At 34.2% G+C, this 26,126-nt stretch overlaps 1 protein-coding gene and 1 long non-coding RNA gene across 7 annotated transcripts in view; one reads left to right on the forward strand and one right to left on the reverse strand.

Moving 5' to 3' along the window:
- LOC127529583 (uncharacterized) overlaps nt 1–26,126 on the forward strand; it is a 369,736-nt gene that overhangs the window by 23,190 nt on the left and 320,420 nt on the right. The gene's annotated exons all lie outside the window — the stretch shown is intronic.
- Nucleotides 11,072–26,126, reverse strand: part of LOC114661355 (potassium voltage-gated channel subfamily C member 1-like) — a 227,438-nt gene continuing 212,383 nt past the window's right edge. The window contains exons 5-7 of one of the 5 annotated variants that reach the window (XR_007936194.1): nt 25,822–25,942; nt 23,350–23,392; nt 17,800–17,848 (exon numbers count right to left, since the gene is read on the reverse strand). Coding sequence is in view for 4 of the 5 variants with exons in the window: in XM_051933542.1 (XP_051789502.1) it covers nt 17,694–17,848 (155 nt within the window). In the remaining variant the exon portion in view is untranslated. Of the gene's footprint in view, nt 12,654–17,104; nt 17,849–23,349; nt 23,393–25,821; nt 25,943–26,126 lie in introns of those variants that run through there. The other 4 variants (XM_051933543.1, XM_051933544.1, XM_051933545.1 and 1 more) reach the window with 4 other exon arrangements.

The following is a 26,126-nucleotide window of genomic DNA, read 5'->3' on the forward strand; positions in this document are numbered from 1 at the left end:
GGTGCGTCCGCCCTGGTTGTATTAGAGGCCACGGATACAGGGCTTGGAAGCCCAACCCTGTAGGGGCCCGTGGTCACCACCAGGGGGCGTCCCCCTGCCTGAAGGACCCTGGACCCCAGTACTTCCGCCACACCAGGAAGTGCTGGGGGGAAGAAGAGAGGGAACACCCGGAGTGCTTCTGGGAGGACAGCCAGCATTTCCGCCACACTGGGGCGTGTCCGCGGGATTGCCGGTGCACATCCGGGTACAGATAAAAGGGGCCGCCTCCCTCCATTCAATGGCTGGAGTCGGGTGGAAGCAGGACAAGGTGCTAGAAAGAGAGAAGGAGGTGGTCCGAAGAGGCAGAGTGGTTGGCCTGGACTTTGGGGAAGATTGGGGTTTGTGGCACTTGGACTTTGTAAATAGTAGTATAAATAAACGTGTGTTGGGTGACATGAGCGTGTCTGCCTGTCTGTGTCCGAGCCAGTTGCCACAATAGATAGATAGATTGTTCCTAAGTGGAAATTTAAAGTTTTACATATTCTCCTAAAAATAAGTAAATGAAAAACAAACAACAATCCCACTCCCCCTAATAACAGACTTGTAGGTGGCAGTAAGATGTGGTCTATGATAACGATGTTTCTTAATTTTGTCCATTCCCTGCTACATGACTTTGAGAGTGTATCAAACATCTTATCTATACAGGTGTAGCTAATGATATTCCACTTTGTCATTTACATTAGCTGAACAAAACAACATGCTTATTTTTTACTCAGAAGGGCTCCGTGACTTCTGCCTCAAAGGCAATTGGCTAAAGTAGAAAATGAATGACAAGTACCCCTGTTGATGATCTGCTGAATTTAAAGGTGATGGACACCAAAGAGCTAATACATGTTTTCATGAAGAAGTGATTCACAAACAAAAATCTAATACCTGACTGAATGAAATCCAAAACGATTGACTGATAAACATGCCCACAAGGCACTCCCGTTTTATTCCAGGCTGTAACAAAACACTTCTCTTCCAGTCTTATTTTTGTTTTCTTAGTACATAGTGTGGATGTGCAGCATATCATTTTGAGACAATACTCATTCATCTAACTGATGGATGACAACTAACGATTGCTCAATACTGGAGTGAAGGTTCACACCACATGACTCTGGCTCACATGTTGCCATAGTAACAAATTTGGAGTGTAAGGTGAAAGGCATTCTGAGATATAGGATGGAGCAAGATTATTTAAGGCTTTGTAAACCATAAGCAGTATTTTAAAGTCAATTCTAAATGGCACAGGTAACCAATGTAGTGACATTAAAGCTGGTGAGATGTGCTCAGATTTTCTTTTCCTAGTTAAAGCACTAACTAATCAAACCAAAGTCTTTATTTAACAAAAACCTACACTCCAATGTCATCCTTAGACCATATTTCTTAGGGACAAATAAAGGTTCAAAGTGGTATGTAAGGAAAAGATGCATTTTGGAAATTATTTAAAATGCCCTCCAGACTTGACAGAAACGAATTTTCTCAAGAAGTGGTATTCAGGCTTATTATTAGTTTTAGCAGATATCATGGGCTTAGCCCGCCTTCTGATTATTGCTCAAGTTGTATATGCAGTTTAGATCAGCCATAGGGTTTCACATGAGTCGTACATGCACATCAGATCAAAGAAAGGTATATGAACAGGATGGGGTGGGGAATAGTGTATGATCAGGGGTTGGACACCAAATATCAGGGTCTGAACCCTCCCCCCAATGCCAACAATGACACTGGTGGTATTATATGTAACTTTTGAAAGTTATATTAAAGTTATATTAAAATAATCATTGTATACCTAGACAAGGAATAAATAATATGTAATGCAAACACGAAAAGGCAGTTACATGCATTAAGTTCCCTTAGTTAATAATTAAGAAATCCAAACATCATATTTAGATACTTTTGAAAATGGTGATGGTCTCCACTTAGTGTAACTACACTCTTAAAAATACTGGTTCTTTAATGGTACTTTATGGTTCTGTACTGGGTTTTGTGGTTCCTCATAAAACTATTGCTTTGACAAAGCACCATTTCATTCTAGGAAGGGTTCTTTGTATGTGAAGTTGGCTCTTTGTGTGTTGAAAAACTTCATAAAATATACATGAATCACCTTAAAATAATGTGAATTTGCATCATCATTTGATAAATAAATACACAGAGTCACTGGAGGAGGTTCAATAAAAAAAGTTTTAATAGCATCATTATTATTATAATAGTAATATTGTCATGCTCTTCTCTAATGCATGTCATGTTGCGCATGCACTTTTAATCTGGGACATCAGCAGAATCATAGACATTGGTTACACAAGTTAAGAAAGAAGAGGGTGTTCATTTACTTATGTTTCCCACACAATCATTTCCCTAAAAATGAATGCAGTACACCTTGAAAACCAAAAATAAGACAGTAAAAGATATTGGCTTTGTTCAGAAGGACGGATTTTCAATTTTGACCCCCCACCCTCCAGGTAATTCAGTATACCTCTAAGCACTGGCCAGCATGCAAGAACTATTTCTAGCCATATGTGCTAGTTTCAAAAGATTCTGGGGGTATATTTAACTTCTGTCCAATTCATTCAACTACATAAAGCCATCATAGTTACTGAATACCTCTGAACAAATTATCACCACGTAATGAACTAAATCCTAACAATATAATGATCAAATATTCTAAAGCATGCTGCAATAATTAAAATATTACCACTAACTTATCATGACCCTTTTTGAAATGGAATTTTGTTATTTAAATCTCACAGAAAGGTAGCTGAAATGCAGAAACGCACATTATGGCAAATGTTAGAACTTCCATCTCTATCTAGCACCAATAAGTTTGACATCAATGATATTTGTGGTGCCTCAACACGTTTAGTTTATTAGACACTTTCTAGAAAAGTAGGGTGAGGAATATTGATTGTAAAATAGCTATAAATAATAAAAATATGATTAATATAATAATTTGGGGATCTCTTTTAAGGCTATATCCCCTGCTTTGGCATTCATTCTGCAGAGGAGACTGCAGCAATGTAATGGAAGACAGGATAAAAAAAACTCATTAAACTTTATAATTAACTTATCATTTTGCTCTCGGAAATCATTTCTTACATACAAAATTGTACAAAATAAAAAACAAAGTGGTGAGAGTCCCTTTTTATTTTCAACTTGACCACTATATATAACAACAACAACAACAATAATAATAATGTGAAAAATGTTGCTTTCCACAAACTCAACTAATAAAATTAATTCCTCTTCATTGCCTTCAATGTGACACGTCAATCTACCTTCCACCTGGGTTAAGGGAGTAAAAAATAATAGAATATTGCTTTTACAATACTGTGTCTGGTGATTCCTATGATGTGATAAGCCAAATAAGGAAAACCTTTCTTTCTTTCTTTCTTTCTTTCTTTCTTTCTTTCTTTCTTTCTTTCTTTCTTTCTTTCTTTCTTTCTTTGAGATATAATTGCAAAATTCAAATGCATATACTTTTCCTTTGTTAATATTGTATTGTATTATTGAATTATTGTGCAATTGTACTTAAATGCAATTTGTATAAATAAGTCATTATGTTTTCTATTATGTTGGTGCCATTTATGTTTATTAATGTTTGTCATTTGTTTTAAGTATTTAGGTGGCCTCTAGCTTGATTCTTCGCAACTCTGGTATGATGTCCTTCTTGAGCGTACTTAACATCTTATTTTTAAATGGTGTGTTCTAACTGAGCAAAAAATACATAATGATTAAATACATTAGCAGCAAAAAAATAATCGGATACTTAGATATAATACAATCTAGTCCTCAGGATTTTTAAGAAAGGTGTTTACTTTTAATATTTTCAGTGCTCAATTATTTTAAGATCCTTTTTTTAATGTAGGTTTATAGTGCCATAATAATGCCAGCTGATCCAGCATTCCAGACTCATGGATACTGAGCTTGAGAGAGCAGGCACCTAGCCTGTATTGTAGTAAAGAACAGACAGATCCTGCCAAGATGCCCTTTAGGGAGAGAGTGTGCACCCCCAAAGTGGTGTGGGAGGAGACTCCAGAGCAGAGAGACAAAAATAGATGAGTCACAGTCAGACATAAGTACAACGCAAAGGATGAACAATGTTTTGAGGTGTCAACCCAGTGTTTTGAGGTTTCCAACAATTTTTAGGAGCCTGTGGAGCTGGATGGAGGTTCTAATAACTCTGAGGTGATGGGCAGGGATGAAGAACCCAGGAGGTCACTTCAAAACCAGTTCCCAGAAAGACAAAAATGGTGATAGTGGGGGATTCAGTCACTAGGGGTATTGAGATGCAGGTTGGCTTCAGAGACAAAGAGTCTCATACTGTGTGTTGCCTTCCAGCTGTACAGGTAGGAGACCTCCTTGTAAAGGTGGAAAGATGGGTAGGCTGTTGATCATACTGGGGATGGATCCACGTGCCATTGCCCATGTTGCAAGTGACATACATTAGGGTAGTCTGTCAGTTGTACAATCCAAATTTAAAGAGTTAGGTACCAAGCTAAGGATCAGAACTGACAAGGTGGTCTTCAACAAAGTCCCTCCATGGCCACGCACTATTCCAGATAAGATGAAAGAGAGTAGAAGGCTTAACATGTGGCTCAGATCTAGATGTAGGATACACGCAACATATTTTGCCTTGACAGGTTACATTTGAAAAGAAAGAAAATGAATATATTAGGGAGGTGTATTTGTAGATTAGTTGAGGATTGTTTAAACTAGAAAATGGGGAGGCAGGGAGTTTAGGCCAGGGCAGGTTTAGAATTTCTCATGAAGGGACAAACAATGGTGTTATATAAAATACACATAGTAGCTTACTTTATATCCTAAAGTTAAAGTGCCATAGTAGAATAAGTAATACATTAAAAAACTGCTTGCCTTAATGCTCGGAGTATTAAGATTAAAATAAATAAGTTGGAATTATATGTAGCTGCACATAAGTTTGATACAATAGGAATAACAGAAACCAGACTGAATAACATAGATGGATAGGAGTATAACATACAAGTGTAAACATTTTTTTTATGAAAAATAGGCAAAAATGAAAATGTCATCGATTCACTATTTATGTAAAAAAGAATTTCAATGTAAGGTTTTTTTCAATTAGATGGTGAACCACAGCTTAGTGAGGATGTTAGAATTCTACTAGACTGTATTAGGGATCAAGGCCTTATATTAGGAATTTGTTATAGACCCCTTAATGTAGACAATAGTTTAAATTTACATCTTTTTAATAATATTACAAAAGCAAATTTAGAGGGGGATATCAAAGTCACAAGGGGCTTTACCCAAATATTAATTGAGTCTTACAAATAGTGGAGCACAAGTACACAAGTTTCTGGATGTAATCAATGACTGTTTTTTAACATAGCATGTCTAAGAACCAATGAGGGTATAGGTCTGTCTTGATTTAGTACTCTGTAGTAGTCAGGATAGAATTAAAGGGGTAAAGGTGATTGAATAATTAGAATCTAGTGATCATAATATAATAGATTTCACAATGCTTGGGCAGAATGCATATTCTAAAACAAAAAGTTTGATTTGATTTTAGAAGGGCAAACTTTTAGCAGATGTGGCAAAGCCTAAATAAGATAAATTGGCATACACATTGAAGTGTGGAGATAGAAGAAGATGTGAGGTAGGTTTAAAAGTGTTTTACATATAATGCAGGACAAGTTCATCCAAAAAACTTTGAAGAACTAAGAAATTAATGAAAACTCTGAGACGGATAAAAGAGGAGCTAAAAATGAAGTTACAAAGGAAAAATAACAACTGTATAAGGTTTTTAAGAGTAGTAACTTAAGTACTAAACATAGGGCATATGAGAGTATAAGGGAAACTATTAAGAAGGATACAAGGGAAGCTAAACAGAGGTTAGAGAGGAATATTGCAGATAAGGGAAAATATGACCCAGAGAGATTCTTTCAGGAGGAGGTGAAGTGTATCAGGAATAGTAAAGGGAATTAAAATATACAGTGATATAGCAGATGTTCTAAATTTACATTTTTCTGAGGTCTTCACATTTGAGGAAACAGATAACCTCCCAGTGGTTACAGTGGCTACTAAGGACGTACTGAATGATTTGAAAATTGTAGGGGGAGAAATAGTGCTTAGACTAAATAGGTTGAAATCAAATAAATCACCAGGACCACATAATATTTATCCTTGAGTGCTTAAGGAAGTTAGCAAGTACATACATGAACCCTTGACACATATTTTTAGGAAATCACTGTGCATTGGGAAATTGTAAAGGACTGCAACATATCAAATATTACCCCATCATTTAAAAAATATGATCAGGCAGATTCAAGTAACTGTGGCCAGTAAGCTTATCGTGCATCACAGATAAACTAATGCAAGGGATTCTTAAAGATAAGACTGAGCAACACATGGCAAGTTTTACTAAACAGTCAACATGAGGGTGGTTATATTTTACCAACATACTGGGATTCTATGAGGGAGCAAAAAAAGGGATACAATCAGAGTAGTGTATATGATATTATTTATCTTGATTCCACATGAAAGGTTGGGCAATAAACTAAAAGTGATATGAGTTCAGGGTGCAGTGTATAGATGGGTGCAAAATTAGCTAAAACATCGGAAGCAGAGGGTGAAGGCACAAGGGATCTTATCAGAATAGGGTGAAGTTAAGAGTGGTGTCCCACAGGGGTCAATGCTAGGTCCACCACTATTATGATTTGCATAGGATTAAATATAACAAGCTGGTTGAGTTTACATATAATACCAAGCCAGAAGGATTTGCAGATAATCTAGAATCCATTGAATCATTACAGAGGGACCTGGACAGCATATTGGCTTGAGCAGATTTGTGGCAGATGAAATGTAATGTAAGTAAGTGTAGAGAACTACTTCTAAGAAGTAAAAAAAACAGATTTGAATAAAAATTGGGGGCCTCTGAAAGTTGAAAGTACATCTTACGAGAAGGACATAGAAGTTATATTGGACCCATCACTCACTATGTGCTTCCAGACAGTGTTCAGAAGTAATCAAGAAACCTAATAGACTTTTACGTTATTTATTATGAAGTATGGAGTACAAGTCCAGTGAGGTTAAAGTTAGGCTACACAATGCACTAACAAGGCCTCACCTGGATTAGTGTGTTTGGTTTTGATCCCCATTTCACAAAAATGACACAGCAGCGCTAGAGAAAAATAAGAGGAAAGTGACTAGGCTGATTTTGGGACTAAGAGGCATGAGCTATGATGAGAGATTGAAGGAGTTCAACTTTTTCTAATTAGACAAATGGAAATTGAAGGGAAATGACTGGTTTAAAATTATAAAAGGATTTAGTACAATGTATCCCAGCTGTTAGTTTGATATAAATTCTGTATCTTGAATACGGGGACTTAGTTTGAAACTTGTTAAGGTCATACTTCACACCAATGTTATGAAGTTTTTCTTCATGCCAAGAACAACAGACACATAAAATAAATTACTGTTTTGATGAGCAAGATTTTAGGGACATGAAATTTTGACTTGATATTAACTTGGACAATCAAGGTATATAAGATGAACAAGCTTCCTGGGCTGAATGTAATGTTCATGTCATGGTTTTTTTAATGCTCTAAAAAAAGCATACACTTATTAAAAACTTCCTTCTTGATAAAAAAATAATGTGCAATGTTTTGATTAGTGGGGAAGGTAAGTTGCTTTTCCCTAAACATTAGTCTTATAATCAATGAAGCTTGGCTTAAACTGTATAAGAAACTACAGTGCATTGGTGTTATTTAAAAAAAGATTTATCTGCTGCACCTGCAAGAAAATGCTATAGTCTGCTGTTAAAAGATATAAGTAAAATCACAATAAATATAATTTTTATCCTACATGGGACTAAGAAGCATTGATATTTTTTATGTTGCTTCCCCAGTGGTTTTATTTTCTCTCAACAATTTGTTCTCTACTGTATAATCATGATATTGCTTGGCGGCCAGCTTAGTCATGTCTGGAATAAATCTACCTGAGAAATTTCATAAAGGTTGAAATTATGGTTTTGAATCTTTGTTTCTAACGTGTAAGATTTTATACCTACTTGAATCTGCAAAAATGCCTATCTACTTTATAAATTTATGTTAGCATTAGTATATGTTAGAATTACTTGTAATAATGGTGAAATTGTGGAAACCAATCCTGAGTTTACATTTCTGTAGCAAACTGGTCACAGTTATGTGATTTCCTAGAATTAACCAAGCACTGTAGAAGCAGTAGTATCTAAGATGATAGATACCCACATTTATAAGGAGGGTTTCTCAAAAACATGTTTGGTTAGTTGTATTTTATGTATGTATGCATGTATGTATGATTATTACTTTTGTTGTTGTTGTTAGCAGTAGTAGTCCAGGAGATGGTGGTAGTGGTAGTAGTATTGTACTGTTTCTAAATTGTTCTGTTTTCTGGCTTGTATCTTACTAATATATATCACAATTGCAGTTTTATACTTCACTATTCACAGACCCTATGAGATTTTCCCTGACTTCTTAAACATTTTTGCTTAGGAAAGTATTAATTTTTTTACTTCATGAATATGGTCAGATATTCAGAACCTGTTTCCAAATTCAATAGCAGTACATTTAGGAACACCTTATTTGGTGGTAATGCTTAAATGTTACCTTCCCTAGTTAACACTTCACAGTGGCTAGATTGTGAATGTCATTTAACTTTGTTAATTTTTACCACAGTAAATAAATAAATTAAATTAAGCATAAAATGATAGGCAAAGATTCTTTGCATGCATGGTCAGTGCATTCAATACAACACGCCATGTTGGATTAAAATAGAATACTTTAAGCCTAAAAGATATTAGGTCTGACAGTTTTATAGCACGGTTCACTGAAAACATTCCTTTTTAATTATGAAAATAATATATCTCACTTATAATAGTTTCACAGTAATCACAAACAAAATTGTCAGCTTTGGAAGACTTCTAGAGGCAAAATAGGCAGATGTAAAACTGCATAGCCACAAAAGAGAACTGCTATGTTGCTGAATCCAGACTATTGAAAACTTGGAAGTCTTTGCATGGGATTCATGATCTTAGCCACCAAATGCTCAGTCTTTTAAGTATAGTTTACTACAGTCACATGAGGTGCATACAATTAATTATGTTGTAGTCCAAGTTTCATGATAAATGCAGTGTGAGAAGTATGGTATAATCTAACAAAGAGTAATAGAAAATAAGAGCTTAGATGTATGGAATGAATGCACCTCCTTAAACACAGAACAGTAGCCTGGAGTGTTGCTGTTAGCCCATTTCTATTGAATGTCCAAAATACAGTGCTCAAATATCACTAAATACGCCCTGAGCAAAGCACCAGAGAATGAAAGAAATCCAGTCAAAATGTTTCCTGTAATTTTAGACAATATAGGGTAAGAATCATACAGTGTATGCATGTAAATACATATGTTAAGAGGAAGGAATGTTAGCCAAGGATTCATATTCCAAGTCTAAAAGTGGCGATGGTGCTAAGGCACATACATACCAAGCCTAAACAGACAGCAGTGAAAAGGAACGTTTGTGCAAATTGTGGAAACAATGGGAGAAGCTACATGTGGAACAAAGCTTTGCAGTCACAGTCCAAAGTCTGATCAGTATTTAAAAATGTAGCTAATAGTCTAAGCATCATTATACACATATACCTAATTATTCCTTTTATCCCATAAAACTGATAAAGGAACTAATTAGGAAGATATGGTGAAAAGGTAAGAGGATTGTTTCCCACTTAAATTTGATTTGCAAACAATGTTGACATAAAATGGGAAATAAAAATGGCTTCATTATCATCAAAAATTCTCATTCTTTTCAGCACAATAGGAGTTTATATTACACACTTACTCCAATTCAAACATATTTCAGGAACACAACAAATACTGTTTGAGAAAGACAGACACAGGCAGAACAGAGTGCATGTCCTTTGTTACTAGTGCACCATGAAACCCATATTTTGAAAACTGATCCCATTAAAAAAGTGAAATGGCAAGACAAGCTAAGTACTCTTAAAACATTAGACACTGAATACCATTCACATCTGAATTTGGAAGCAGCTACAGTGATTATCAGATTATATAGAAGGTGTTATATATTCAGTGAAGCTTTGTTTGCACCAGAATATCGTATATAATATGAACTACTGAAACATTCTTTACTGGTTAATGTAAAATTTGCATTTGTGGAATATAGCATGGTGTGTCTCCTTATGAAAAAGCAACTGCTAGATTTTGATTTCATTCCATTTATGTTATTTTCTTAATTTTCAGCAGCAGATTACCACAACCCAGTGCAGGAAGTGAGAAAAGGAGTGTGTACTATAGGCTCCCAGAAAATGCCCTACTTGCTTTCTCGTCTTTCTGTTTTGATTCAACCAACCACAGTTCACCTTTCTTCCAAAACAAAAAAAGAAAAAAGTTATTACTTCTATCATCCATTTTTAAAAATTCCGTGCTATAGCAGATATTAATTTATAGCAGTTATAGTGCGACATTTTAAAACATCAGACAGGGCGGTCAATATGACCGAAATTTTAATTCATTCCACTACCCTGCAAATGAGAACAGGCGCTTCTAGAGAAAACTGACTGCTAAAAAGCAAACAGATAAAAATAGATACAGTCAAGAAATAAACATTTAAATTAGAGAACAATTCAGTCTGTCCTGACTGCAACAATTTCCCAAAAAGCTACCAAACTGATGATTCTCTTTCATTAATTCACAGCCAATGGTTATTCTCTATCATTCCAGTTTAATCATTTTCTTTTAAACTTTTTGCACATTTTACTATGATGATGGCATGATTTATATTAAAGATAAACAAGTAGCTCCTTAATGTTTTCACATTTAATGCATTACACTGAAATGCATGTGCTTCACCCAAACATTTTCGTTTATATATAGTTAGAGAACATATCTGCAACACAGACACTTTACGTTTTATAATTGGCACCCTGCCCAGGATTGTTTCCTGCCTTGTGCCCTGTGTTGGCTGGGATTGGCTCCAGCAGACCCCCGTGACCCTGTGTTCGGATTCAGCGGGTTGGAAAATGGATGGATGATAAAGATGCAAGAAAATGTCTCCAAAGGAATACAAGCATTTTTTGACTAGCAAAAATTGTTTTAGCCCGGCATATGTGTTATATGAATCTAAACAATTTCCTTATTTATTAATATGTTCACATTTGAATTTTCTCTATGACTAACGTTTGTATTGTAATCGAAAAAAGCAAATTCCAATTGCAAAGAATGGTAAATGCCTAAAATGATAAGCTGACAAAAGGGAAAAATATATTTTTAGCAATATTTCAGGTTAGGTGAATATCACTACATATGTCATTTTGTACTATAGAAGATTTCTTAGCTATTGCCTTATAAATGTTGCTTTCAGTTTCTGACTGAATTGTTCTCTTCCTGCGCCAAGTAACAGAGAGTAGCATTGATAATTGATAATGCTTTGATATTTGTATTTATAAGAATATTAATATTCTTTAAATATTTTCTTTAAATTCCTTGTTAAAATACAGTTCAGTTTTTCAATATACATCACCAGGAGGTTGTAACTGGCTTTGATATTTATCATATCCCAAAAGGAAAATAGAAAAAAAAACGTGTTTGATTTTTCTTTCGTTTTTCTTTTTTGCATATAACATTAAATATATTTTCTTCTTTTAGTTTCTGTTTTCTTCTTCTTGTTTCATGCAAACAAATGTCATGCTGGCTAGGAAAATGCAATCCTTAGAAATATTCCAGTAACAGCTATCCTTCCATCAACCTGTTGTAAATTCACAAGAGCCTAGTTAATCATTAGCAGTTCAGATAAGACACCTTTGAATGCAACATTCTTATATTTTTCTTTCTTTTTTTGTCTTTTTCCTTATTAGTTTGTATCTTATGAAAATTTCTTTTCCTCTTTTATATATCTTGCTCATTAAATTTATTTTTTGCATTACAATGTAAATGTTGAAGAATACAGAGCTGCACTCCTGGTTCCATCACTTATCGTAATTTGTCAAGTATCCAGCTCCATATTTTAAATGTCACTTTAATCTGTTTGTTTTTGCCAAGCTTTTGGCAGTTTTTTCAAAAATTGTCCAAGTCGGCACCTTTTTTCAGCATTAGACGACTTTATTGTTGTAGTCATTGTTCAAAGTCAGTAATTTATAATCCAAAAATGAATACTGAAGATGATGCAGAAGGTGAAACAGGAGAAGTAGAAGAAATGTGAGATGATCAATTTGAAAGAGATCAAAAAGATATCCAAATGTTCACTTTAGATTCCACTGTAAGATAATCCTTTCAAATAATTATTCTACAAAAGGTATCAACACACAAATAAAGTTTTCTATAGTGTGATGCCAGTATGCATAGACAGGTTGCTGGGTTTCAATATCCATTTTGTGTGAAACTAGGATGTTTCCAAAGACAAGGTTATCCTCCATCTACTTTTATATTTATAAATATTCTAGCTCTGTGTGCTGAGATAGATAGATAGATAGATAGATAGATAGATAGATAGATAGATAGATAGATAGATAGATAGATAGATAGATAGATAGATAGATAGATAGATAGATAGATAGATAGATAGATAGATAATTTCAGACTTTGTCACACAGATGTTTAAGTTCGTATGTAGTCTTCCATTATTGTCATTTGAAGGTTATCATGTTATCCAGTTTGAAGTTGAGGAAGATGATGAAGGCCAAAAAAGAAGAAGAAGAATACATGGAAAGACATTAAACCAGTTAAAAGGCCATACTGATGAAAAAAACACAAAAAATGAATACAAGATCAATAGACATAAGCCCCCTTCCCCATAGATTTTAAACCAGTACCCTAGGCAACAACAACAATGACACATCTGTAGTTAAAAAAAAAGTCCTGAGTTTTTTTTTTGTTTTTTTTTATATTTATCATATTTCCAACTGTCCTTTGGATAAGGACAAGAAGGTGGAAATAAAGTTTTTCTGGTTTTTGAATATGAAAAACACTCAGGATCCCCGAAGTATGTGCAATGCTTAAGAATAAGAGCTCTCTTTGAAAATCATGAAAATATTTCCTCATAGATTTTACAAAATATGTTTATGTTTATCTGATTACTCAAAAATAACTTCTGCATTATTTCTATATTATTGCACTTATTTGTCTTATTTTCATTTGTTACCTTTCATACAGCATATAAACATTTGGGAATCTAATCATTGTGAGATTATATTTCAACAGTAGTGCTTGGACTTGTGGGCTTTCAATTCTCTCAGCACAGTAAGAGAAAGAATGTGTTCTGTTGCAATAATTTTAATTACTTAAATATGTACATCCGATTTCACATAATTTTTTCTCTTATATTTGTATTTTTTAAAATCTGCTAAATGATAAGCATGATTTACTAGAAAACTAAATTTTATGCATTTATTAAAACTAAAATAACCAAAAAATTGTTAGTCATTTTGTTAGGCATCCCTAAGAAGGCCGGTTTCCAAGAATAATGAATCAAACTAGATCATTATTGTAAATAAGTAACCTTATTTTTTGCGGCTACAGCTCCAGTTTGATTGTATTTACATAATTTATTTTCATTTTACTCTTATTATACTTTTACTATACTTACATAGTTTAAGTTAATTTTACTTGTAGTAAAAAAATGTAATTGTTTTGTACTAAAACTGTATGTTCCTATATATACATGATATGGCTGCTGGGAATGCTTTTTGAATGATGATGGGATGCTTGGAGGTTAAAGAGGAGGAGGAGGATTATAAATGGTCTAAAGTTGGAAAGAAAATAATTCAAGTGGTTTCAAAATGAGTTCAGAGTTACTGTCTCAGCTTGCATATACTGTATCTAGCCAGAAAAATAATTTTTGTAAACATAAAAGGCAAACTATTGGAGTCATACAATTAATTAAATAGCAAATCAATAAATAAACAAAATTAAAGTGTTTTCAAGCATCTTCTATTTTTCTTTGTTTTCACATTTGTTGATCTATCTAAATGTATGCTTATTTTGTTCATCCTTTAAACAATGAATATTTAATAATGTGTTAGAGACCTCATGGACTAATTACTGTTTTGTCACTGTGCATTATGACATATAATAAGCAGGTGAAACAAGATTTTTTCCATATGTTCTTTAACCACATCTGCATAAATTAATTTAATTTGTAAAGGACATGGCCACCAGCTGATGCTGCTTCTTAAGAATAAACTCCACCCCTTGTATACAGTGTGTAATGTGTCATTCACAATTATTAGACTAAAACAATATTGCCATTTTTGATGTGTACTTATATAATTAATAAGAGGAAACATATGGGATACATTTAGCGGACACTAACTCTTTACAGAAGCTCTCTAGTTTTATATATGTTAAATATTTTAAAACCATGTCTATATACAATATTCATAGTTTATTACTGCTTATACTGTAAGTGGTTGTATAAGGGCCTGGAGAAGTTATTGAATTGTAGGGGGCAGGAGACAAACAGTGAGTGATTTGTCATAATATTATTTTTTTTTAAGTGGATTCATAAGTTCTAAAAATGTATACACTTGAATTCTATTTGAGGGGTTACATGGAAAATATATTGCAAAAATATATTTTTTTAGAGAGCTAAGGCAATCAATTGGAGATATATGCAGCAAGTGTTGGACACACATCAGTAAATGTTTACAATTCACTTATTTGAAAATTCCCAAAGTGCATATAAACCAGTGGTGAACAAACTGAACAATTATGTTAATTTGTTTATTTTGAGACATATTTTAATGTGAATGAATATCGTTTCTTTCTCTCTATTAAATAAAATGACTTTTTCGAATGTTTCTTTGATCCCAAGCCTATCCCAGTTTATCTTATTTAGGCTTTACTACATCTACTCAATATTTTCTGTACTAAAATTAAACTTAACAATTTCTCTTTATTTTGAGACACATTTTAAGTGTGTGTGAGTGTGTGTGTATATAAACACACTTAGCAAATTGTAAAGGACACCTGTGCTCATCCATGCAGTTATCAAAACAGAATGAGGAAAAATGTGATCACAGTAATTTTGTGTTTGGCATGGTTGTTTGTTCCAGACAGGGTGGTTTGAGAATTTTTGCAACTTTTGACTCCCTGGGATTTTCATGCACAACTGTCTCTAGAGTTTATGCAGAGTGGTGTGGAGAATAAAAACAGCCAGTGTGCAGCAGTTCTGTGGATGGAAACACCTTGTTGATGAGAGAGGTCAGAGGAGAATTGCCAGACTGGTTCATGCTGACAGAACACTCTGTATAACTATGGTGTGCAGAAAGGAATCTCAGAATGAACAACATGTCAAACATTGAGGTGGATGGGCTACAACAGCAGAAGACCATGTTGGGTTCCACATCTGCCAGCCAAGAACAAAAACCTGAGGCTACAGTGGGCACAGGCTCACTAAAACTGTACAACTGAAGACTGGAATAATGTGGCCTGGTCTGATGAATTTCGATAATGCACTATGCCAAAAAGCAAAAGTTATTTCAGACTGGTTTCTTTAACATGACAATGAGTTCAGTGTTTTTCAGCGGCCTTCCCAGTCACCTCATCTGTTTTCAATTGAACACCTTTGGGATGTGGTAGAACAGGAGATTAGCAGTATGAATGTGTAGCTGACAAATCTGCAGAAATTGCAGGATGCAGTCAGGATAAGATGGACTACAATCTCAAAGGAATCTTTCCAACACCTTCTGGAATCCATGCCACAAAGAACTGAGGCTGTGTTAAGAGCAAAAGGAATATTAATATAGTGTTCATATTAATTTGTTTAGAGAGTTTGTGTATATAGTATGTATATGTATATATTCAATGTTCTCAAAGACCACATATATATTTTTATCTAAGAGTAATCCCTAAATGTTATGCTAAAATAACAATTTCTGAATATAGGTTTCTCATCCTATATATAAATAATTACACCATTGCCAAAACAATGTCAAGCATATTTAGAAATGTTAACACTGTCAGCAATTAGAAGTAACATTTCTGCTGTATTGCAGTGTTTTCTTTTTTTTTTTCTCTCTTTCATCTAAACTGGTCATTCACTAATTTCACTACACTCAAATATAATCAAAGGGGTTATCTTTTTTGTGACTAGTAAGGCCAGATTCCAGGGAAAAAATCATGGAATGGTACAGTCTGAATGGAACAAGGGTTAATTTGAAGCCACCTTGGCTAATATCTGTGTATTTCTTTAAGCTTCCAGAAGTACACTGATGAATTTAAGTAAATGGATTTTTTTCTGAATGTACAAAAATGTAGCCTATACAATTTTACTTAAAATTATAATGCAGATATTAATATAACAATAAAAAGTTAATGGAGGAGTAATGGGAAATTGACCTTCTCATACTATGGCTTTGTGTTGCCTTTTCCGCTAATTGCAGAGCAAAGTTTCAGAGTATTGTTTTAAAACACATTTGTACATATGCATTTAGATAATCTACATAAACTGTTTCTCTGATGTGTTTAATACACACATACATGTAGGTGTTTGCATATATAACATTCATTTCTAAAATAATTTAACACTGATTTGTTACATCCAACATATTTTTGGGGACCTCCTATACAAAAGGCCCTCTTCTGTTCCTTCCATATAATATACATGCTGTACTTGATATGTTAGATTGCATTTGCTAATTCAGATTTAGAATGGATCCTAACAAAAACAGAGTAAACCAACAGAAGACTGTTTCCTGTGGCACCACTGCTAGCAAAAAGACAAAAAAGATATATTAAATCAGACAAGCCCTGATTTGACAATCTTAATAAGTAATCCTGGAACTATTAATATGTTTTACCAATATTTTATCAGTTCTTGAAACATGCATCTTCCATTCTGTTATTGCTTTTAGTAATATTCAGTCTCACGATAGAGGTGCAGAAGAAACATTAAAAGCACTTTTAATACCTAATACATTCATTTTAAACTATTCAGGGGAAAACAATTTAGCAATACATTGTAATGCACCAGTCCCCATTTTTCACAGTACAAATAAATACGGCCAGTGCTGCATGTAAAGACGCCCAGTACTTAGACTATGTCGGAATCTTCGAGTTTTACATCCATCTGTGACTTCATTGAACTGATGAAAACATTTCAGAATGCAATTATCTCTATGTGAGAACTGATTTGTAAACTTTCTGTAAAATAGTTCATTTTTTATTTTCATTTTAGTCTCTGAACCATGATTTTATTTGGCTGAAGTTAACATTGATATAAATTGGTTATTAATCCTGGTGCTCTTTTCAAAGTTTCCCATTTGTCAAACACTTACTCTGTGGATTATTTTTTAATACTATGACATAATAGATAATAAGCCTTGTTTTCACCAGACCTAAACTATTGCTGTCTAGGTTCAGAAACTGTTATTGGAAGACAATTTTAAGCTGCAGTGGTACCAGCAGGAGCACCTTGCACCATATATCCCATATCCAACCCACCCCATTTCCCATCACCCAATTCCAATGTTCAAACCCTGAAGCAAGACACTTCTGCTGACATGAAGATCTGTAGAGGAAGCAAGGGACTGATGAAGTGGGGCATGAGGAGAGTCTTTACTCTCAGAGTGACATCTTTTAGAATCGGTGGCACTGGGTCTATTTTTGCCAGATGATTTTAGCACATTGACATACATGCTCAGCTGGTCATAATGCTACAGTATTGATGGAATTGGAGATCGGCAGCGCCTCAAGGGTCCTGGCGATTCATAGGGTTTGAAAGGAGGGTTGGTGACGGGTGACAGGCGCATGACGTTACTGCTCATACCAGAAATATTGTTCAGACTTCGAGATTTTTCGTAGCCCCCTACTGTAGAGGGGGTGGGGTTAGGGGTCAGCAGGCAAATAGACAGGCAGGCAGACAGGCAGGCAGGTTGGCAGTTGTTGTCGATGATGTTTGAAAAAAAGACAGACAAAAAAGAAAAAATGAACATCATGAGTTTGAAAAAACATGACTAACTTGCTTTAATTGTATTTTTAATTTATTTTTTAAAGATTGTTTAGCTGTTTGCTTCATTTTACATTCCTCAGAAGTGAGAATCATTCCATAGTAAACAATGGTCCTAACTTGACCTTACAATAGAATGAGATATTTTTGATTGTGCTGCTTAGTTCAAGCTCCTAGCCCTACATACCATAAACTGTGTGAAATGGCTCAGAGAGAATTATACTAAATTAGACAGAGAGAACTGGTTTAGAAAAAATTAATAAATTTGCTTACCGTGCAATATTTTTCTCAGTTGTTTTGGAAACTACAAATGGTTATATAAAATTCTATGTGATTAATCAGTTTGTACCTGGGTGGCAAATAAAAATATGTTACTAAACAGAACCCCTTTAATAAAGGAGTGGGACAAACTAGTTTTATTTGGAAATAACTATTCTCTTCTGGATATACTACTATACAGTGACAGACACAATTTGTCACTACGAAATGCACAACATGTGTAATTTTATCCAGCTAGAAACACTTTTGTAATTCAAAAGTGCCTAGCAGCCTGCTTCCAATACCTGTGCTTTCTCTTTTTGTGCGCCTTTGTTTATCAATATTAATTTTTCTTTGCCCATATGAATTTACTTGTGCTCATCCCTGTACTATTTTCTGTCCCTTTTAATCTATCTTAAATTTTCCAAGAGCTATCTCTTATTCCAAATAAACTATTGTATAGTTGGTTATCATTGTTCAAACATCTATTTAACTCATAATAAACATGTGAGTACATGATGCTTAATTGATAATATCTTATTGATGATAGACATCAAGTTCAAATGATTTGGAGGCTGACTAGGTTTAACTTGACTTCTGTCATCATAGTGTGCAAGAGAAACTGCCTAATGGATCTTCTGGGGGTGCACAACAACTTCATGCTACAATTTTATTTTAACCTCATAATGACATTAGGTGCACCAAATGGCTGTGGCCATACAGCAAATATATATGGCTTTCATGAGGAATTTAAGGCTGTTAATATCTGTTTTTGTTTTTTTGTTCAGCTATACTTCTAGGGATATGTTCTTTTGTTCCATGCTCTAAAGGCTTTAATGTTTCAAAACTTAAGGAGCCCAAAATTCTTTGTCTGTGCAGTATTAAAAACTTAGCAAGATAATGACATTCCCTATTCAGAAGTCCTTTCTTACTTATGGGAATCCTTAAATTACTTTTCAGTTACATCATTTCATCCAGTAATAGAGCAGGGGTAGCAGAGGACCTTAAGAAAATGTGTCTTTTGCACTATGCAAATGTTTAATGCTCTTTTTACAGATATGCCATATTACTACAATGTTTACAGTGCATGTTTTAATATTTGAAAAAAATAATGCAGTTCAGCCTTCTCCTGTTTAAACTATGTTCCATCTTTTCCAAGTGATTTCACTAATCTGTGTTCAACATCTATGAAATTAATACGCCAAGTCGGCTTTTATTGTTTATGGTTCCAGGTAATATGAAATTCCCACTCTAATGTTTGATAAGTTGATGTGTGTCTTTAACTGCTTTGTCACCTGCTTTGAGACCAGAAATGCAGTATCACTGAATTAAACTGAGTTTACTTTGCCTCTCGTCCATTTTTGCATCTACCAATGGAAAAAAATTAATTTGGAAAGGAGAGGTATTATTAAATTAAATGGTGAAGGCTAAACAGTTCCTTAGGTCAAAAAGGATATTTCTCTAAAAGAAGACTGAAAGACTAAAAGAAAACATTAATTTAACTCTTTCTGAAAATCAAAATTGGGCATATTCCGATAACTGGCTAAATGATTATCAGAAATCATTGTACATTTTTAACAATTATTATATTTCCTATCAGGGCTGAAAAAACTCATAGCTTTTCTTTTAAATTCAGTGTTAACATTGATTACTCCAATTATGTCTGAATGTCTTGTTAACCATTTTCTGCAAAGTAAAATAATTTATTATTGAGATGCAGTTCAGTCCAAGACAGTAACTGCTGAAGGTTTCTTCCAAAGGAAAAGCAACATGGTACTTTGAGAAGTTTGGCACATTCCGTTGCTGAATTTTGGTTTCTAGAGGTTTCTAGCAACTTCAAGCAAATACAAAAATAGCATCCTCATTTATCAGCTTTATTTTTAAATGACTCTGCCAATTCAAATTACCTCCGCTTGTATTAAAATGACCTGTCACATTATGGGTTAATATTAATACCAGAAGGCTCACAAATCTCATGTTATTATATATGTATAATCTTTGAATAAGAATAGTGATAGTTTACTCTATATGTTTCTTTAATTTTGGCTCAGCTCCAAGTATTTGTGCTTAGGTTTCATGCATTTTTATAAAGGCATTACATGCTAAGTACAAACCTCCAATTTTAAATGCTTTGTAAACAACACAAAATACCCTTCTTCAGCTAATGGGCTTTCACTGTGTTGTAATTCTCACTCTGTTTAGGTAAAAATCCTAATACCAGGCAGTATGGTAATTTAAGAATTTGATCCTTGCCCAAAATTGCCAAAGATCCTTGCCAAAGTTATTCCAGGCATTAGATCATCTTATGCCTAAATCACAAATAGCAAGAAGTATACACCCTACACAAATTGTAAAATAACCACACCATTTGCCACAAGAGAAAGACAAGGAAACCTGTAACAAACTCTTTTTTTAAACTACGGTATGTGTGATTTTTATATTCACTATAAGGGCGACGTGAAAGCCCCTCGTAAATGTTGACATTGTTCTAATATTAGAATATGTCAAATTGTGCAAATCTGCAAACCACCTACGTAAATAGTGGGATGCAGTATAACACATAAAAACACATCATCCTGAAGTGTTCACATAAATACATTTTTGTTTGGGGATTAATCACTCATAGGACAAAAATAGGCTGCATGACTACATCAGTAGCTTACAGTGTACCTCATATTAATACTGGCAAAGATGAATCCCATTGCATCTGGCAATAATGTTAAAAAATATGTTAAAATGAGGCCATCAGGGACTGTAGTAGAGTGTTGGGTTGAAATAATATCAGGAAAGTGAACCAAGAAGACTTTGCAAGAAATTATCTCACACAGGTTGAGGAAGAACATAAAGTACACACAGCATTCAGAGTATGTTTCTAATATTTTAAAGCTGTAAGAAGATTTGTAAACTGAAGCAAGCAGCTTATTTGCAAGATTTACACATTATCTGTACTTCTTCAGATCCTAAACCAAAATTCTTATGTTTTAAATGAATACATGAATGTCAACTTATTGACTGTTGGGAATGTTGAACAGTTATGCATGACAGAGACAGAACATTTACATTTTCTTCTCCAATAACTGTAACACGTTCTGAGGCACAAACAAGTAACTTAAAGTCTCTCTCGGCCACCACTCTCCTCTCATAGTGCTGATATCTGTGTCCTGTCACAATAACTTGAAAGTTGTTAGTCAGCTGCTCTTCTCCAGGTGCCATTTACTACAAATAATTTTTGGGTGGCTAAACACTCTGCCTCTAAAATATTATTCTTGAATTTCGTTCTTACTATAATCTGCTAAATTCAGCTAATTTCCCCAAAACGTGTTATATATTAGGACACATGTCTGCATGCAAGGTAAGCTTTAAGTAGAGAGTGCAAGCAGGCAGAATACAGAGTGTTTCAAGAGCTAAGAAATATAGATACTTTTCATGGAATACACTTTGTATCTGTGAAAAGTTTTCAGTTTAAAAAAAATGTCTAACTTCTTGCAACTCTCTTACATTCACATGCACTATCATGCAGCCAATCAACAGGCATTGCATCAGGCAACAAGAAGGGGTTCACAGAGACACAACTGTTCACTGAAATGGGTTAGGGTTAAGGTTATTCAGATATACGTTCACCATTGCACTGACATGAGATAATTCACAGGGATTTAACTCTTCAGATCATTGATTTTCCCAACATTATATTTAGTATACATTTTGGCATTGCACTAGCATATCTCTATAAAATATCTTTAATTCTTTTTGACACATTTCTGCAGAGCTAGTGAGGACAGTTTCTAGGGTGTATGTAGTTTTTACTCTGTTATTGGAGAGAATTTTCAGAGATAAATCTGTTAACTTTAACAATGAGGGTCGAAGGTGGGTAATTTTGTTTGGTACGCAAACTCTCCATTGCTATCAACATAAACAAAAACACTGATCTTTAGCTCACCAGTGGAAAGGGTGTTATTGGTTGTAACTAACAACAAACTATTTTCTACAATGGAGAATAAACATGCATACATATTTGTACCGTATAGAAACGCATGGATTATTATGGTTGCATGAATTTCTGAGGTGCTAGATTGTACATAATATTCAAGAAGCTTTTCAGGAAGAAATTTACTCACTAAACAGGGAAAGGAGGTATTTCTATGCTTTAGAGTTCTGCACTGCATGTGAGGTTTTTCTCTTTGGTGCAAAGGCCATGCACAGGTATAAAACTGCAACCTAACTCATTTTGGAAGACTCTTATTAAGAAAGAGGAGCTCTGCATTGCAGAGGTGCATGATTGTATTGTTGGATCTGCACTGCAGCACACTGAATAAAGTCTCTTCATGAAATTGAACTACTACAGGAGATAAATCTCAATGTGACAAGAGTACCATGCTCTGTAGTTTTGTGAGGCTGCCAGAAAGAAAAAAAGTCTGTTAAGACATTGCTTTACTCTTTTTTGACACCTTGTAACTCAGCTTTCAAGTAACAATTTTCCATTAATATTTTTCAGTCATGCAAAGATCCTCAAACCTATTTGATTGAATAATATAGTGTAACCAGCAATTATAATATGGCATGATGTTTTATTTACCTTTTTGCCAAATATTTATGTATATGATCAATTACTTAATTTGTATATTTTTAAGTTCATCATCAAAAACTGAAAATTCTTCATTTCTATAACTTTCAACACACTCTGTATCATTGCACCATTCTGTGAATGAATTTCAGTGACAAACCTTGACCGTCCTGATGTAATGGAAGGAGAATATCAAAGAATTGTTCACATTAGATGGTTCCATTTAGAACCGACCAGAATTCACAAGTCAATTAAGGAGAGACAGAAAGAATTAAAGGGACTGCTAAACACAGCTTCACCTAAAAATACACTTTATTTATAATCAAGGAAGTAAATTTTGTTTTTTCTTCAAGTAAAGAAGAGTTGAAAGGGATAATGTCTGAAACCTGAATCAATTTTCATGTGTTTCTATTGTTTTGGCAACGTTTTTTCCTTCTAGTTTTTGATTGGTATATTCGTCACTTTTAACTGTGACATCAATTCTTTCAGTGGTAGCTCTGCTTACTTCCCAGCGTGCAGCCAGCACCTCAGAAATTATACCCACCTGTGTCATACTTTCGTAATACTACGGGGACTCTGCAAGGATCCTACAGTGAAGGGGGATGGAAGATGCATGTTAATTTAATTGAGGATGAGGGAAACAGCAAATATTGACATTAGAGTGCAAACAACTTATGAATGAAAACAAAACTTGTAACTTGCAAGAATCAACAGAGGCAAGGACAATGTACAGATTATATTAAGTGGTACTTCTGTTGACACTTCTGTTGATCAAAATATCTATTTTCTACCTTTTTTGCTTTATTCATACAGTTAAAAATTATTATAGTTCGAGTATTTCCATGTCATTTTGAGATCAAGCTTCATTAATAGAAATCACATATTTATGACCCAAGTATCTGTAACTGACAGAGGGCAAAGAAAAATACTGTATCAGTTATGGAAAGTATTTAAAATTCATTTGTGTAATATAAGGTATCCTATTAACTATAATTATAGTAAAATAAAAACATATTTACCAGATATTAAACATTTACCTAAGTAATCTAACAACTCTTGGTTACTTTTCTCTGTACCTCTCTACTGTTAAGATTTATCTATTCATAAATCTTTCTGTTTTCAATACTGTTTATCCATTTCACAGGTATGGGGGTGGAGTCTAACCCAGCAATTTTGAACTTAAAGCTGGAACCCACCCTGGATAGGAGGATAGCCATCTCTGGGCACACTCAGGTTTTATAGTTCCAATTAAGAGTTTCTCATTAACATAACTATAGATTTTAATCACTTGCATATTTGCACTCTGGTCAATATTTGTAGGACACATGATACACAGTAATAATGCAATGTGCATTCACAAAAATTATATATATGTTACTTGAGAGACGGACATTATATGTGCCCATACATGTATGCATATACTGTATACGTATACTCTGTGTGTGTTTATATATATACATATACACACACACACACACGCACACACACGTACACACACACGCACACACACACACACACACACACACACACACACACATATACAGATACATACATATACTTACACATATATAAACAAAAACAGATAAAGAATGATTTCTTATTTATTTATATGCTTGCACTTGCACATAACTCTGAATGCATAAACCATGAACATACACATGAATTTCATACATAACAATAAAAAAAAAATGTAAGCCTGCAGTCATAGAAGTCAATGTAACTGATCAGTCAGCTATCAAATTGATTCTTCTCATAATTGTACCAGCAAAGGTTATACTGTAGCTCCAGGAATAATTCTGCTGACAATGCATTTTATTTAGATTTTGGTCACATTGGAAAAGTTTAATGTGTCTCTTAATGGATTTTGTACAGGTCCAGAGTTTTTCATAAAGGTACAGCCACATTTTTGTTACTAAAACTGCACAAAATTATATTTCTTATTGAACCGCACAAAAGATGCAGCTAAATGTAAATTTCTTAATAATAATCAAACATAAGATACCACAAGAAAAATGGGCAAGGAAAAAAATATTCTTTTTAGCATAGATAGCTAAATGAAACACATAAGAGAACAGATGTGTTCTGAAACTGTCTTAATCTTCTTTATTTATTTATCTGGTTTGTACAATGCTATATACTGTATACCCTGCCGTTCTTTATTATATTCTGTAAGTGCCTTGAGCATGGGAAAGGTGCTATATAAATAAAATGTATTATTATTATTATAATTAATGGCAATGATTATATGGAGGTTATGTTAATTTTGAAAAAGGCATGGACTCCAGAAAAAACCTAGAAAGAAGGGATAGGGGATTTGAGAATTAGGCTGGTATGGCATGTAATGGTGTGTCTAATAAATGAAAAATGGTCCACAGGGATTTTTTGTAACTAATTTTTTCCATTCTGTTATTTGTATGATATACACCTCTATAACACAATAGCATTGAACCATTCATACTTTACTGTTTAACTTACCCAACTACAAATCACCCTGATAACTATCTCAAGGGTCTTGCCTAAAACCATGCAGAAGCAAAAATGATGTATAAGGAATGTCATTTCACATTTAAAAAATCACCATGCAAATACTCTAATATCACAATTAAAAGATTGGCAGAGAGACTGACACAGAGGCAGACAGACAACAGAGAGAGACAAGCACAATAAAAGCAGATTTACTTAAATGCATTTAGAGATACTAGAGTCATATCTTTCTTTCTTTCTTTGTCAGTTTCAACCTTGTAATGTTAGCGATCATGACAAAGATATAAGTAGAATGCCACAATAACATCATGGGAGTAAACACAAACTCCACCACTCCACATATATCATGGTTAGGTGGTGATGTGCTCCATTCAGCTTTCTTTCTTTCTTTCTTTCTTTCTTTCTTTCTTTCTTTCTTTCTTTCTTTCTTTCTTTCTTTCTTTCTTTCTTTCTTTCTTTCTTTCTTTCTTTCTTTCTTTCTTTTAACAAACACACACACACACACACATTGCTCTCTCTGTCATTAATTTACCTCGCCGCTCACTGCTCAATCCATGCTGCTGCAGAATTCGCATTGAGGTCATGCATCAGTCCACCATCTTGTTTAACCCATTCCTTTGGTAGGGGAGGATCAGGGCAGAGAATGCCATCTTCTAAGGCATGTGTATAGGCATGGGACAAATGACAAAGAAGAGAAAATAGGAAAAGCAAAAAGGTAGGTAGAAAAAGAAGGATAAAAAGTAGAGGGTGACAATGAGAGTGTTAGGATTTGGAGGATTGGGTGAGCAGGGTGACATGAAAATTAGAGATTAATGAAAATGAGAGTGGTACCTTCAG

Source organism: Erpetoichthys calabaricus, chromosome 11 (genome assembly GCF_900747795.2).
Source record: "Erpetoichthys calabaricus chromosome 11, fErpCal1.3, whole genome shotgun sequence".
Lineage (NCBI taxonomy): Eukaryota > Metazoa > Chordata > Cladistia > Polypteriformes > Polypteridae > Erpetoichthys > Erpetoichthys calabaricus.